The sequence below is a fragment of the Prionailurus viverrinus genome, chromosome D1, assembly GCF_022837055.1.
Source record: "Prionailurus viverrinus isolate Anna chromosome D1, UM_Priviv_1.0, whole genome shotgun sequence".
Classification (NCBI taxonomy): domain Eukaryota; kingdom Metazoa; phylum Chordata; class Mammalia; order Carnivora; family Felidae; genus Prionailurus; species Prionailurus viverrinus.
Window position 1 is genome coordinate 60,155,457 of NC_062570.1, and position 15,965 is coordinate 60,171,421.

Here is a 15,965-nt window from a genome sequence, read left to right on the forward strand (position 1 = left end):
GGCTCAGAGCCTGGAGCCTGCTTCCAATTCTGTGTCTCCCTCTCTCTCTGCCTCTCCCCCGTTCATGCTCTGTCTCTCTCTGTCTCAAAAATAAATAAACGTTAAAAAAAAAAATTAAAAAAAAATTTTTTTAATAATAAAAATAAAATAAAATAAAAACCAAGGACCTAACAGTGCCTCAGTCGGTTAAGCGTCCAAATCTTGGTTTCAGCTCAGGTCAAGATCTCACGGCTGGTGAGTCTGAGCCCCGCAGAGGATTCTGTGCTGACAGTGTGGAGCCTGCTTGGGATTCTCGCTCTCTCTCTTTCTCTCTCTCTCTCTCTCTGTCTGTCTGCCCCTTCCATGCTCTCTCTCAAAATAAGTAAATACACTTAAACAAGTGAACCATCAAAAGTCAAGGACCTATATGCACAGGGTATTTCAAGAAGAGGTCAGAAGAGTTGAAAAAATTTTCCTCTATTGTTACAACCCTCACCAGTTAAGAGAAAGCTTCTGAGGATTTGCATTAAAACATACTGTTCAAACACTCATCTCCCCTTAAAAAGAGAAAGATAAAAACAAGACTGGGGGGGGGGGGCACCTGGGTCACTCAGTCGGTTGAGTGTCCAAGCCTTGATTTCAGCTCAGGTCTTAATCCCAGGGTTGTGAGACTGAGCATGGAGACTGCTTAAGATTCTCTCGCACACCCTCTGCCCCTCTCCCCCATTCATGCATGGGCTCTCTCTTTAAAATAAAAATAAATACCATACAATAAAAAATAAACAAGACTAGTAAAATGCTGATTGATGAAGCTAGGAAATAACATGAAAGTTCATTATACCATTCTTTCTACTTGTGTAAGTATAAAATTTTTAATTTCAAGTTCAAAAGTGAGTAAGTGGTTGCTACAGGCAACTAGTATCATGTACAATACTGAGTGGAAGGGAAAGTGGATCATAGGAGGGCTGGTGGGGATTAGGGACTTTGATATTTTAACAGTTTTGTCACTGAATATTATTATTCACAGAGCAAATCTCAGAGCAGCTATTCAATAACTGCAATTTTTACTGCAATATAAATAGATTATTTCCTGGCTTAAAAATCTTCTAATACACTGTTAACTTTTTGCTACAAAAACCAATTAATAGGGGTGCCTGGGTGGCTCAGTCGGTTGAGTGACTGACTTTGGCTCAGGTCATGATCTCACAGCTTGTGAGTTCAAGCCCTGCGTCGGGCTCTGTGCTGACAGCTCGGAGCCTGGAGCCTGCTTCGGATTCTGCCCTAACCCACTCGCATTCTGTCTCTGTCTCTCTCAAAAATAAATAAACATTAAAAAAAAATTAAAAACAAAACAAAAACCAATTAAAAAAATATTTCAAGTATGGGGCGCCTGGCTGGCTCTTCAGTAAAGCATGTGACTCTTGGTCTCAAGGTCATGAGTTCAACCCCTATGCTGGGCCTGGAGCCTACATTTCAAGTACCTTTTTATTTTTTATTTTTGAGAGAGAGAGAAAGAGAGAAAGCGAGCGAGCAAGCAGGGGAGGGGTGAGAGAGAGACACAGAATCTGAAGCAGGCTTCAGGCTCTAAGCTGTCAACACAGAGCCCAACACAGGACTGGAACCCATGAACCATGAGATCATAACCTGAGCCAAAGTTGGACGCTCAACCGACTGAACCACCCAGGCGTCCCACAAGTACCTTCTACTAATGATCAAAGAACCACAGAAACTCAAAACTTATTTCTATTCTCTTAAAAAATTTTAACAAGATCTTATCATCCAATCATTTAAAAAAATTTTTTTTAAGTTTGAGAGTGAGAGAGAGAGTGAGCAAGCAGGGGAAGGGCAGAGAGAGTGGAAGAGAATATCCCAATATATTGGGGCTCAAACTCACAAACTGTAGATCATGACCTCAGTGGAAACCAAGAGTCTGATGCTCAACCAACTGAGCCACCCAGGCGCCCCTCAGTCTTTTTTAAAATAGAAGTAGTGATGGTGGGCATCTTTATTTGATTTCTTTTTTTTAATGTTTATTTATTTTTGAGAGAGAGTGTGCAGGGGAGGGGCAGAGAGAGAGGGAGACAGAGGATCCAAAGCAGGCTCTGTCCTAACAGCAGAGAGCCCAATGTGGGGCTTGAACCCACAAACTAGGAGATCATGACCCGAGCTGAAGTTGGACGCTTAACCGACTGAGCCACCCAGGCACCCCTATCTGGTCATTTTTCAAAGAAAATTTGTTATGAAAACCAAAGTATGAATAAAATTCCTGTCTAAAGCTATCAGAATGGGGGCGCCTGGGTGGCGCAGTCGGTTAAGCGTCCGACTTCAGCCAGGTCACGATCTCGCGGTCCGTGAGTTCGAGCCCCGCGTCGGGCTCTGGGCTGATGGCTCAGAGCCTGGAGCCTGTTTCCGATTCTGTGTCTCCCTCTCTCTCTGCTCCTTCCCCGTTCATGCTCTGTCTCTCTCTGTCCCAAAAATAAATAAACGTTGAAAAAAAAAAAATTAAAAAAAAAAAAAAAAAAAAAAAAAAAAAAATAAAGCTATCAGAATGGATTTGTTCTTTTAAAAAATGTATTTATTCACGTATAATTAACACACAGTGTTACCCTAGTTTCAGACTTTCATTTGTTTCAGACCCTGTATTTAATAGTCTGTTCTTTTGTCCCTTTTTCCTTTGTTCATTTATTTTGTTTCTTAAATTCCACGTATGAGTGAAATCATATGGTATTTGTCTCTCCCTGACTTATTTCACTTAGCATTATACCTCTAGGTCCATCCATGTTGTTACAAATGGCAAGATCTCATTCTTTATGACTAAATTTCCATTGTATATATACACCACATCTTCTTTATCCATTCATTTATTGATGGACACTGGGTTGTTTCTGTATCTTTGCTATCGTAAATAACACTGCAATAAACATAGGGGTACATATATCTTTTCAAATTGGTGTTTTGGTTTTCTTTGGGTGAACATCCAGCAGTGGAATTACTGGATCTTAAGGTAATTTTACTTGTAATTTTTTGAGGAACTTCTTACTGTTTTCCACAGTGGCTGCACCATTTTGCATTACCACCAACAGTGCACGAGGGTTCCTTTTACTCCATATCCTCGCCAACATTTGTTATATCTTGTGTTTTTTATTTCAGCCATCAGAATGGATTTGTTCTTAATAAGAATAGCTTAATATTTTCCCCCTCTTTTGTTCTTTTGTAAAACTTACTCTGCCCAAATGTTGAAGTTGTGCCAAAGCCACCAGTGCCACCCCCAAAGGGCGTTCCAAATGACTTATTAAACATCTTCAAAATGAGTCTTTGCTTCAGATAGCTGAAAGAAGAAAAAAATATTACTTTTTAAAGACCACAGAATTAATTCTTTCAAAAAATATGTCATTTTACAAGTTGAGGCCCATTTAAACTATAACATAATCTTTAATCTCATTCAATATCCTAAAACTCTATAATGATAAAAGATCTTCTAAAATTGAGCTGAATTATCAGTACCATAATGTGAGATTAAACTTCAGATCCCACCAATAATCAACCATCCCTTTAAAACCATGTTTTTTAACTTTTTTTTTTAAAGCTCCCTTTTAATGAAGGATTCAGGTCCACTATGCCAGATCTAGGAGGTTATGCACAATATCCATTAAAAATTACAATGATATTCTGCTATTACAATCACTTGAGAAATTAAATTTTTGTCAGGCTTTATTTTCTATAGTTTGCATTGCAAAAAGGTTTTTTGCCTTATCATTATTATTATTATTATTTTTTTTGGTATATAAAATGTTACAATATTAAATGTTCCTTAAACTATGCATACCCCTCCCCCCATCTCCAAATGCCAGAGAGTCTGGTGCTCTGACATTCTCTTTGAGTCTTACTTCTTAAGACAATTCTTTATGGTCCCCTACTTTTCTCTTTGGAAACATTACAGAAAATCTTTGGTGAAACCCTCCCCACCTCATATGAATGATTCCCCTGCAGTATCTAAACTATGTACTTAATGAGTTGGACCAAAGTGTTTCAACAAGTACAAAAGAGAAGTTTGCTCTCCCCTAGATTTGACCAAAAAACAAGTTAAAGGTATAGTTTATTCCTAAGTAAACACTGTCCCCCTCATAAATTTTCCTTAAACTTAAGATATCTGCTACCACTTACATATCAGCAGACAAGAAAATACTGAGTAAACTATGTACTTTTAATATAAAAACTCAAAAACAGCCAATCGTGCTTATCTGGATTCTGTGACAGGTAGGATGATTTTTCTATTATATACACATGATGGAACAGCTTTTTCTTCTAGTAAAATCATGCCTCATTCATATAATAGAATTAAATACAACATTTGGAAGCACTCCCCACAATGTTCCAGTGTCCCTTTAGTACTTCCAGCTATTCCAACAACCGAAACATTCTGTGCAACATTGGAAAAGATGAAGCTGTCCCTAAATACCTAATGGTTTTACAGAAATCAACATTCTGTCCCCTAAACTCTCCTACAAAAAAAAAATTCCAACACTTAATTCTTTATCCACATCCATGAATTTAATAGATCTAATTAAACAAAGCTCAGTGAACCAGTGGTTCAAGAGAGCCACATCAGAATTAGCTGACAAGCTTTTCAAAATAAAACCCCCCAGGCCCTATTCTAGAAATGAGGACCAAAATGTCCAGGGTTAGGATGTAGACATTTGTATTTTGAAAGGTTCAAGTGACTCTAATTCTAATGCATTCTCGTGGAACTAGAGACTATATTTCATGTAATCATCATTTCTCTTTCAGTAACGAGATCTGCTTGAAGTTTCCTCTCTTCTCAAATTTTTTTTAAAAAAATTTTTTTTTAACGTTTATTTATTTTTGGGACAGAGAGAGACAGAGCACGAACGGGGGAGGGGCAGAGAGAGAGGGAGACACAGAATCGGAAACAGGCTCCAGGCTCTGAGCCATCAGCCCAGAGCCTGACGCGGGGCTCGAACTCCCGGACCGCGAGATCGTGACCTGGCTGAAGTCGGACGCTTAACCGACTGCGCCACCCAGGCGCCCCTCCTCTCTTCTCAATTTAACAGATGTCACAAAGTGACAGACTGGGCCTTCAGCCTATTAACTGGTAACTCTCCTTTCCAGGGAAAATATTCTTGGAAGCTTAGCAGAAGTCTAGACCTGGCTATGGGTCTATCTATCTATACATTTGTTTTTCAACAGTGCATTCAGAATTGACAGTTGTGCTAGGGGTTAGATGTCTGGACAGTTCCCTTTTGACCACAATCCCTCTCATACTGCTGTCTTGAGTCAGAGCCCCTATACACTCACTTTACTGTATCTGTTGAATAAATTTTTTGACCCATCATCAGCACAGCAAAAAACTGTGAACTGTAATAAAGTTATTACGATAATTTTGCCATCCATTTTCTTATTCACCCCCACAATCAGAAATCTGTTGTTCATGTAAATCTGACATCTACAGAGCAGACATGTCCGGATTTAAAAGCCAAGTAATAGTTTTTCTCTGTGACATTCATCCTTATGTTGAAGATTTTAATGTTAATTTGGGTTTCATAGTACTGAATTCTACAGACCAAACCCACAGCTCCATAACAATCAAAATTTGTTTTTAATAATCTTATCCTAACAAAAACCTAACCTCACACATATATTTCACAAAGGGATTTTAAGTAGCAATAAAATACCCTGGAAAACACCTAACAGTATATAGGCTCTTATATATTATCTCAACAATCCTAATATGATGGTATTATGTATCACTACCTGTACTTTCAGGATGAAAAAAACAGGATCAAGTGTTTACCAAATTTCCCAAGGTCAAAGAAGTAGTAAGTGGAAAAACCTCAGTTTAACCTATCTTCTGACTCCCCATAGATACCCTCGATCCTAGGAGAGAACATACTAAGCAATAAACAATAACGTGTTCAGTGTTAAGGAAATTCATCTGTTCCAGACTCAAGAATGAGAGGCAATGCCGGTACCAAAATCTAATTTAGACTCCTAGAATAAAAGCTTCTCATTCAAGCTCAGCCTATCTTTTTGACTCAAGGATGAGAGACAATGCTGGAACCAAAATCCAATTTGGATTCCTAGAATAAAAGCTTCTCACTCAAGCTCAGCCTATCTTTTTGGTTCTGGGCACAATTAGCTTGGCTTAATCTCAAACCTGATCATACTGGGACTTAAATTGGTTTTTTTTTAATTATCACCATGGAAACAAACCAAGATTTTTGCAAATGACCTCATGATTTTCATTACAATTGGCAGAAACTGAATAATTTACCTCTCTGCCCTTCAAATAAATCATTTTCCTGCCTATGTTATGAAATCTCAGTGACTCAATGAAAGATGCCCCCTTCCTTACACTTACTCCTTCCAAACAACCTAATTCATTCTTCAAAACCTAGCTCAAATGTCATCTCTTCTATAAGCCTTTCCTAACTTCCTCTAACAATTAGTCATTCTGCTGAGCTTACACAGCTCATAATGATTTGTTTACAAGTATCCATGTTGACTCTGACTATAGCGGACACTGTTATAATACCAACTACACAGATCTCCGTTCAAGACTGAAGGATTTGTTGTCCCAGCTGCTGAGAAGTACTACCGAAAGATAACCCTCAGTTGTCAGTCCTGTTCAGAACTGCCTCTGCTGAAGAGCTACCTTACCGAATGTCATATCCTCTTCCTAGAACTAGCCCATATGCAAAATCAGGCCTCTTCACTCCAACTAAGGGTAACTTTAAAGGCTCTTCCTGGCTTCACATTCTCCACAGGATTGGTTGAGTCCTTCATTAAGATCGTATCACAACTCAATTTCCTCTTCTCTCCCAACGTGCTGATCCTAAGAGCACTGTCTAATAAAACTCATGCAGGACTACCTCCAGTTCAGAGTCTGCTGCCCAGGGAGCTCACCTTCTGACATCTCCAACTCTCCCCAATACACAATGAACTTGTCTGGGTAATGGACAGTATCATTTGTTTACTATCCCAGAACCTAACATAGGGTCTGAAACATACAGTTGACCTTTAAATAATGCAGGAGGTGTTCTAACTTTTGACTCCCCCAAAACTTAAGTACTTAATAACCCACTACTGACTGGAAGCCTTACCAATAACAAACAGTTGTTTAACACATATTTTGTATGTTATATGTATCATGTACTACATTCTTTTTTAAAAATATTTATTTGAGAGAGAGAGCTAAAGAGCACATGCACACACACAAAGGAGGGGCAGGGAAAGAGAGAATCCCAAGCAGGCTCTGTGCTGCCAATGCAGAGCCCGACTCAGGACTCAATCTTACGAACCAAACCGTGAGACCATGACCTGAGCCAAAATCAAGAGTCAGATGCTTAACCGACTCAGTCCCCCAGGCGCCCATACTTACTGCATCCTTACAGTAAAGTGAGCTAGGGAAAAGAAAATGTTAAAGTCATAAGAGAAAATACATTTACAGTACTCTCTCATATTTATTGAAATAATGCCACATGTAAGTGGACATGTGCAGTTAAAACGCTTGTTCAAGGGTAAACTGTACTCATTTTCTAAATTAATGACAATCACCACTTAAGTGTTTTTTATGTTGTGTTTTGTTTTTAAGAGAGAGAACACAAGAAGGGGAGGGGAAGAGAGAGGGAGATGAGGATCCAAAGCAGATTCTGTGCCAACAGACTGACAGTAGTGAGCTGGATGCAGAACTCGAACTCACGAACCATGAGATCATGACCTGAGCTGAAATCAGACTCTTAACCCACTGGGCCACCCAGGTGCCCCTAGTGTTTTTTAAGCACAGGCTGAATGATCAAGGTACTTTAGAAGTAACTTCTAACTTAAAATCATGTTTCATGAATTCTCACAACAAAAGAAAGCCATGGAAGGGAAGATTCTTGGTAGAATCTGTCATTTAATTAAGAGGTTGCAAAAAGGAAGCAATCACAAAAGGCTGGATACGACTGGCAGACAATTCTTTGTTTGACCTGTTATAAATATGGCATATTTCACATATACCTAAGTATGCATGTATATAGAAATGTTTGTGTGTGTATGTATACATTAGCTCAAACTAGCTGATAACATTTAAAACAGGGTTATGGCAGAAAAACAGATTTGGGGCCTCTCATAAAAAAACCTAATGATTAAGCAAACTAGAACTGTAATCAACCAATAATAGCCTGGAGTTTTAGTAGCAAATGTCCCCTTTGGTAAGAGCCATATAATCTTTAATCTCCAATGTGCCACAATACCTACCCAACATCACTTATTTCCATCAGCTGCCTGGCCTCAACAGATTTTGAGTTTGTAACTTCTGATATAACCTGAGAAAGGACCCACACATTTAAAACTGGAAGATCAGGTAAGTGCCAAGAAGCACAAGTCATCAAAATTAGGTCAGAATCTGAGCAGGAAATGTCAGGGAAAATTTGTGGGTATTTAGAATCTGAACTGGACCATAGGGAATTAGAAAGAGGGGAAATGAGCACCAGATAAATAAGGTACACAGGTTAAGAATGGGTATTTGTGTACCTATCTTATCTGGCCTTTTATTTTAATATCAAAGGCCAGCTTCCCTCACATGATAAGCATATAATATACTTATCAGCATAAACATATAATGTACTTATCAGTTCATTAGGTAGTGATGTAATTAACCTTAAGTTACCCAACTAAAGGAATAAACCAGAGCACTCCACTACATACATACCCAGAATATGGTATATCAAGAATAGGACACCACCAGAACATTTGGACAAAGTTACCCCTATGAGAGTTATTTCAAGGAAAAGATGCTTAATGAAAAAAGCAAACTGCAAAAAGATACACTTGGCAGCTTACGTACAATAGAAAAAACAATACACTGTTATTTATGGATATGTATATACATAGTCAAAGTAGAGGGAGACTAGAAAAAATACATTAAAGTGGTTGCCTCTAGAGAAAGGAAGGTAAATGAGACATGGGGCAGAGAATTTGGAGGACCCAAACTTTTCCATCATGTTTATTTCCTCTATTAAAGCAACAACAAAAGATCTAGATGACGTAGACAGATATCTGCACTAACTCTATTTTTCCATTAAAAAAATAAAAGTAAGGGGGTGCCCGGGTGGCTCATTGGTTAAGCGTCTGACTCTTGATTTCAGCTCATGTCATGATCCCAGGGTCGTGGGATTAAGCCTTGTGTTGGGCTCTGAGCTGAGCGTGGAGCCTCCCTAGAAATTTCTCTTTCTCTCCCTTTCTCCCCTGCTTGCACCCTCTCTCAAAAAATAAACAAACAAATAAATAACGAATTATCTCATAAACCTCCCAAGAATCCAAAGAGGTAGGTATTTTTATCCATATTTTACAGTGGTGAAATTGAGGCACAAGAAGTCACTTGCCAAGGACCACAAAGCTATTTTTGACTCCACAAAGCTACTTTTTTTATTTTGAGAGAGCATGTACACAAGGTGGGGGAGGGACTGAGGGGGGTGGGGGGAGAGAATCCCAAGCAGGCTCCGTGCTGCCATTGCAGAGCCCAACACAGGGCTCGATCTCACGGAACTGTGAGATCATGACCTGAGCAGGAACCAAGTGTCAGACGCTTAACCCACTAAGCCACCCAGGCGCCCCTCCACAAAGCTACTTTTAACTATTAGCTGTGCATACAGAGCCTAGAGCTCCTAGACAATGAACTAAAAGGAAAAATCACTTTGCATTCATTAAATAAGGAAGCTATAACCCCCAAATTTGGCAATTGTGATCTAGCACTATCAGGAGAAACAGACACTTCTCTGGCAAACGTGAGATTTCTGGTCATCAGAAAGGTAATCGCTCTTATGGATTGACAATTTATATCACCTAGATGAACTTTCCTCCAAAGATTAACTACTTCATGGATGGATTTATCTACACTCATTATAGGGTTTTTTTTGGATAAGACATATTTGGAAAGAAAAAATTAAAATGAAATAGTGCCATACAGAAAAAGACAATGCCCTTAAATTTACTTTGTTCTCTGTGTTACATCTTTTAATTAATAATTCACACTGTCAGATACAAGAAAGAGGCAGCTTTAATAACAGACATCAGTGTCCAGTATTCCCCCACTGTCCCAAATAAAGCTTAATAACCTGACATATCTCCAACTTTTATGAGCTTTGTGAACTCTGGGCATGACAAAACTTAGTCGTCTTTCAGAAAAGTGGTGGACAGACCCTAAAACATGGTTACAACCCAGCAATTGCCAACTTTGAGTGGCATCTGAATGACTAAGCAAGCTTGCTGCTCTCTGACAACAGAAAGTTACACAACTGGGAAGTAATTTTTCCTTTCCCCTTCACTGAGTTCCTTTGTACCAAACTCAGTAAAGAGCAAAAACAATAAATAATTGTTAGATGAATGAACTAGTAGTTCTCAGTTTATAAAGTACTTTCTCATTTATCCTCTCTTCTAATCTTCACAAAAATACTAGAATATTCTGGTGGGAATTATCATCCAGAGTTAAACTGAAAGGAAAATGTTCACTTTTGCCTTGAATGGGAGAGGAAGGATGGAGTCAGCTAGAATTCCAGAAGTTGACGTAGTCTTAATCACCTAATATCACATCCCAGCAAAACCATCTGCTATCTTCTTGTTTTACTGTATCCCTATGATCAATCCCAGATCAAGTCATTCCTTTTATTAGAACATTCGTTTTTCTCCCCTAAAAACTATGTCCCTTTTTTTTTCCCCCTAAAAATTGCTGTTCAGGGGTCCCTGGCTGGTTCAGTCAGTAGAGCATGTGACTCTTGATCTCGGAGTTGTAAGTTTGAGCCCCATGGTGGGTGTAGCAATTACTTAAAAAAAAGAAAATCTTAAAAAAATTTTTAAATAAAAATTGCCATTCAAGCCTCACCTACTTCACACTGTCCTAGATTAGACCCTTCAGACTCTTATCAGTATGAAAACATATCCCCACCCCTCTCCCTTTCCAAACCTGATTACATAATTACAAACTAATACCTCCCAGCTGCTTTTAGTTATGCAATATATTTGTTGTCATACCTGCCACTTGAGTGTATGAGTTGTTTGCCGCTCTAGTAAAAAGCATCTAGATTTTGCTCAATATCTTCCATTAGGCTGTAAATTAATTAAAAATAGCCTATATTATCTAATACAACTCCTTTCTTCACAGTGCTGAGCACCATTTTTCATCCTTTTAACATAACGTTCATTTTATAAAGTAGTGAAGAGTACATTAGCTTTGGAGTGAGACAAATCTGTATTTAAAACTCTCCGCCACCTACTATCTTTGCAATTTTCTGTAAATCTAAAATTAATTCAAAATTTAAAGTTAAAAAAGGAATTTAAACCACCCTGCCACTTGCTACTGTGTAACTGTATTTGTCATAATATTCAACCTCTTAGACCTCAATTTCTACAATTAAACAATAGGGATTATCTGGCCTACACTAAAGGACAAAAAGGTCTCAAACTAGAGTGCCTCAAAGGTAGGGTTTTTTTTTTTTTTTTAAGTAATCGCTACACCCAAAATGAGACTTGAACTTATAACCCCAAAAGAGACGTGCTCCAGTGACTGAACCAGCCAGAGGCCCCAAAAGCAGGTTTTTCTTTAGCTTTTCAAAATATATTTTACAATATTCTTAAAGTGTAAATTAATTTCCCCTCCCTCTAAGCCTTGACTGCTCAATGCCTCGTTAAAAAACCACACATAAAATGATTTCCCAATACTTCACTGTCACCTACTGACCATTTAATACAACCATAAAATATCACTGTAAACAACAAAAACAAACACCCCCTCCACACACAACACACACACACAGAGGTCACTCTGATCACTCACTCTCTTCCACTCAACTCACATCCTTATCCTTAGTCTTATTCCCAACAGGACACCTTTAATCTACAAATCCATTCACCTATTTCTTCCTAAGAAGCTTAATCCACCAACAAGGGTTAGGTGTGTAGATATCAGAAATCTGTGTCAAAGCAGCATGTGGAAGCAAGGTATGAAGCAATTACTAACTGCAAAATGCATTCATGGAGGATGAACTGTTCCCTTCCTGAAAAAGTTCTAATTCACTCAGTTCTTTCTTCCTTTGATTAGTGGCTTTTAAGTATTTTTAGCTATGGAACCCAGTACATAAAACAGACATAAGGAGAAGCTGCTCTAGCTGAAGTAAAGAATAGGTACAGTAGAACCCTACTAGCTGAGCCCTCTCAAAGAAGCTTAGGGCTGTAGGAACCAGTGTGAAAAATCATTGTCCTTTCTAGATTAGTGGTTCTTTTTTTTTTTTTTAATTTACATCCAAATTAGTTAGCATATATTGCAATAATGATTTCAGGAGTAGAATTCAGTGATTCATCCCCCATGTGTAACACCCAGTGCTCATCCCAACAAGTGCCCTCCTTAATGCCCCTTGCCCATTTAGCCCATCCCCCACCCCACAACCCCTCCAGCCACCCTCAGTTTGTTCTCTGTACTTTAGAGTCTGTTTTGTCCTCCTCCCTGTTTTTATATTAATTTTGCTTCCCTTCCCTTATGTTCATCTGTTTTGTATCTTAAATTCCATATATGAGTGAAGTCATATGATATTTGTCTTTCTCTAATTTCACTTAGCATAATATACTCTAGTTCCATCCATGTTGTTGCAAATGTAGATTAATGGTTCTGAAAGTGAGGTCTGAAGGCCCCTAAAAGTCTCTGAGACCTCTTCGAGGATGTCCACGAAGTCAAAACTATTTTCATAATAATACTAAAACATTAACTTTCTTTTTTTAAACTGTACTAACCTCAGCACTGAGTTGCAAAACCAATGATATATAAAACTGCTGGAACCGGGGCACCTGGGTGGCTCAGTCAGTTAAGCAGTTAAGCATCTCACTTCAGCTCAGGTCATGATCTTGTGGTTTGTGGTTTGAGCCCCGCGTCAGGCTCTGTGCTGACAGCTCAGAGCCTGGAGCCTGCTTCAGATTCTGTGGGTCTCCCTCTCTCTGTGCCCCTCCCCTGCTTGTGCTCTGTCTCTCTCTCTCCACTCCCCCCTCAAAAATAAGTAAACATTGAAAAAAATATTTAAAACAAACCTGCTATTTCGTGCTGGAACCTGAGCATGAATCAGGACAATGACCCAAGCTCTAAAATAGTCACTAAATTCTTCACTGCCACCCACTTACAGCACACAAAAAAAATCCACTTTCACTTGAATGCCTTTGATGAAGCAGTAAAAACTGATTGTATTAATTCTTGATATTTCGGCATACATCTTTTTAAAAAATGTTTATTTATTTTGAGAAAGAGTGTGGGAATGAGTGAGGGAGGGGTGGAGAGAGATGGAGAGACATAATCCAAGCAGGCTCCAGATCCCACAAATCTCAAATTCATGACATGAGCCGAAATCAAGAGTCGGATTTTTTTTTCTTTTTTTTAATGTTTATTTTTGAGAGAGAGACAGAGCACGAGCAGGGAAGAGGCAGAGAGAGACACAGAATCTGAAGGAGGCTCCAGGCTCCTCTGTCAGCACAGAGCCCGACTCGGGGTTGGAACTCATGGACCACAAGATCATGACCTAAAGATGAAGTCAGATGCTTAACCAACTGAGCCACCCAAGTGTCTCACATCTTTTTAATACTCCGTGATTATTCTTTGAGATGAAATGGGAAATACTCAAAAGCACTTCTTGTAAATGGAAACACAAGGGCTATCTCAAAGAAAAACACTTGTGTGATTACCTGAGTAGAAAGCTGAACCAGCTGATTTTTTCATGAAACACCATTTTTACTTCCGAGAATAAACGATAAACTATGGTTACTCAGACTTGAAACAAAAAATTAGAATTATGTCTACAACTATGAGCTTGCCAACTTCCCAATTCTTAAAAGACTTAGCTGATGAGATGGGTGGAAATGTTAACAACTGTGTAATTAAATTTGTCAACATTTGGAAGAGGTACATAACCCAGTGAACCAATAATTTCTAAATGATCAATGTATGAAGTCATAAAATCATGCATGGTAAACATTCAAAGTACAAGACAGACCAATGAATTTTAATGTAACACTGTACAAAAGTTCAATAATATGGTTTCAGATTCCATATTGCAACAAATCTTTAGAAACGTGTTAAGTATAGTGTCAAAGGAGAATACCTACAATTACTTGAAAAGGTTATTAAAACATTCCTCCCTTTCCCACCCTTTTCTGTATGAGGCAGGATTTTCTTAACATACTTCAACCAAAACAACTTATCAACTATCTAATGCAAAAGATCTGCAAATCCAGTGGTCATCTATTAAGCCTGACATGAAAGAGATTTACAAACATATAAAACCCCACTCTTGGGGTTCATTTTTTAAATGAAATTGTTAAAAAATGAGATTATTTCTTTAAGTCAATAAATCTTTAAAACTTTTAGTTTCTATGGGGTACCTGGGTAACTCAGTCGGTTATGCGTCCAACTTTGGCTCAGGTCATGATCTCACAGCTCGGGAGTTCAGGCCCAGTGTCAGGCTCTGTGCTGACAGCTCAGAGCCTGGAGCCTGCTTCGTATTCTGTGTCTCCCTCTCCCTCTGTCCCTTCCCCGCTCACCCTGTCTCTCTGTCTCTTTGTCTCTCTCTCTCAAAAATAAATAAATATTTAAAAAAAATTTTTTTTAATTTTAATTTTCTAGTACAGTAAATAAGAGTAGATATAACCCATATAAACAAAGGCTCTCTGGCGTAGTCAATAATTTTTAGAAGTATAAAGGAGTCCAAAGACCTCAAATTTTGAGAACTGCTGTACTAGAATATTCCTACAGCCTCCTTCTAATTCATTTGCCAGATTCCAGTTTGACATCTTCCAATTTACACTACTACTCACCAGCTTAAACTCACTCTTAGTATCAGACTTAGGTAATTAGAGCTATATTTTAAGAAATAATTTTCATTTCTCTACTACAAAACTGCATTACACTTTAAGTACAAACTCTTCAATATGACAATTCAGTGTCAGTACAAAAGAACAAGACTTCTGATCAATGCATATTCATATGACATCAAATGTTATCAGTAATATGAAAGATAATGGAATCCCACAGCATCACATTTAATCGCATCAATTCAACTACAAGCTCTTTTGCTCTCTTCCCCCAAAAGAGAACTAGATATTGCTTTATTTACCCAATGGCCTATCCCCTTTCAAAAAGACTTTGATTTCTATCCCAGAGAAAGGGAGGCTACCATGGAAATAAAGGAAACTAAAGAAAGTCACTCTAGGACTCTCAGCTTTTCAGCTGTCGGATACCAGATTTTGACAATTTAAGGGTTTTTCAAGGACAGTTTGACAAAATGTAAGCATCTGTACAGCTGACTTTACAAGCATACACCAGGTAAGATAAAGGTATGACTTTACTGAAATATTGGTAATGTATTCTCAAGAGCAGTGATCTCCCAATCCAGGCAATTTTGCTTCCCAGTGGACATCTAACAATGTTTAGAAACCTTCTTAATTGTTACAACTTGGGGAGGGGGTATTATGGATATCTAATGGGTAGAGGTGGGGAATGCTGCTAACTATCCACCAATACACAACACAGCTCCCAGACAAAAAGAATTATCTGGCCCAAAATTTCAACAGTGTTCAGGATGAAAAATCGTCTCTAGAGACATGTGATGCCAAATACTTAGGTTCAATTCCAAACCCAAAGAAATGCACTAAATTCTCAAAAACCGTTGTTTACATGCCTTGCCTCTAATATTTATATTGTTAAATTAATTTCTTTCTAACCTTTCAACAAATTGCATAATTACAATGCTCTATGTAATACAATGTGCTCTCTATTGGAAATTAAACATCAGAACTACTATCCCTTACTTCCTAGGTTTATTACTACAATAAAAATATCACAATATCACAAAAAAAAAACCCAATTTCTTCCAAGCCGTAAATTTAGTTCCCTAAAAGTTCTATTTGCTCTTAACTATCTATGAGCTAGTAGACATGAATGAAGTCAGATACCA

General features: G+C 38.2%; 1 protein-coding gene across 7 annotated transcripts in view; it reads right to left on the bottom strand.

Moving 5' to 3' along the window:
• The window catches only part of NUP98 (nucleoporin 98 and 96 precursor), a 119,733-nt gene that overhangs the window by 101,507 nt on the left and 2,261 nt on the right, over window positions 1-15,965 (bottom strand). For all 7 annotated transcript variants that reach the window (XM_047824239.1, XM_047824242.1, XM_047824238.1 and 4 more), the window contains exon 2: window positions 3,204-3,307. In XM_047824239.1, coding sequence (XP_047680195.1) covers window positions 3,204-3,279 — 76 coding nt within the window. In that variant the 5' untranslated portion in view covers window positions 3,280-3,307. The remainder of the gene's footprint in view (window positions 1-3,203; window positions 3,308-15,965) is intronic.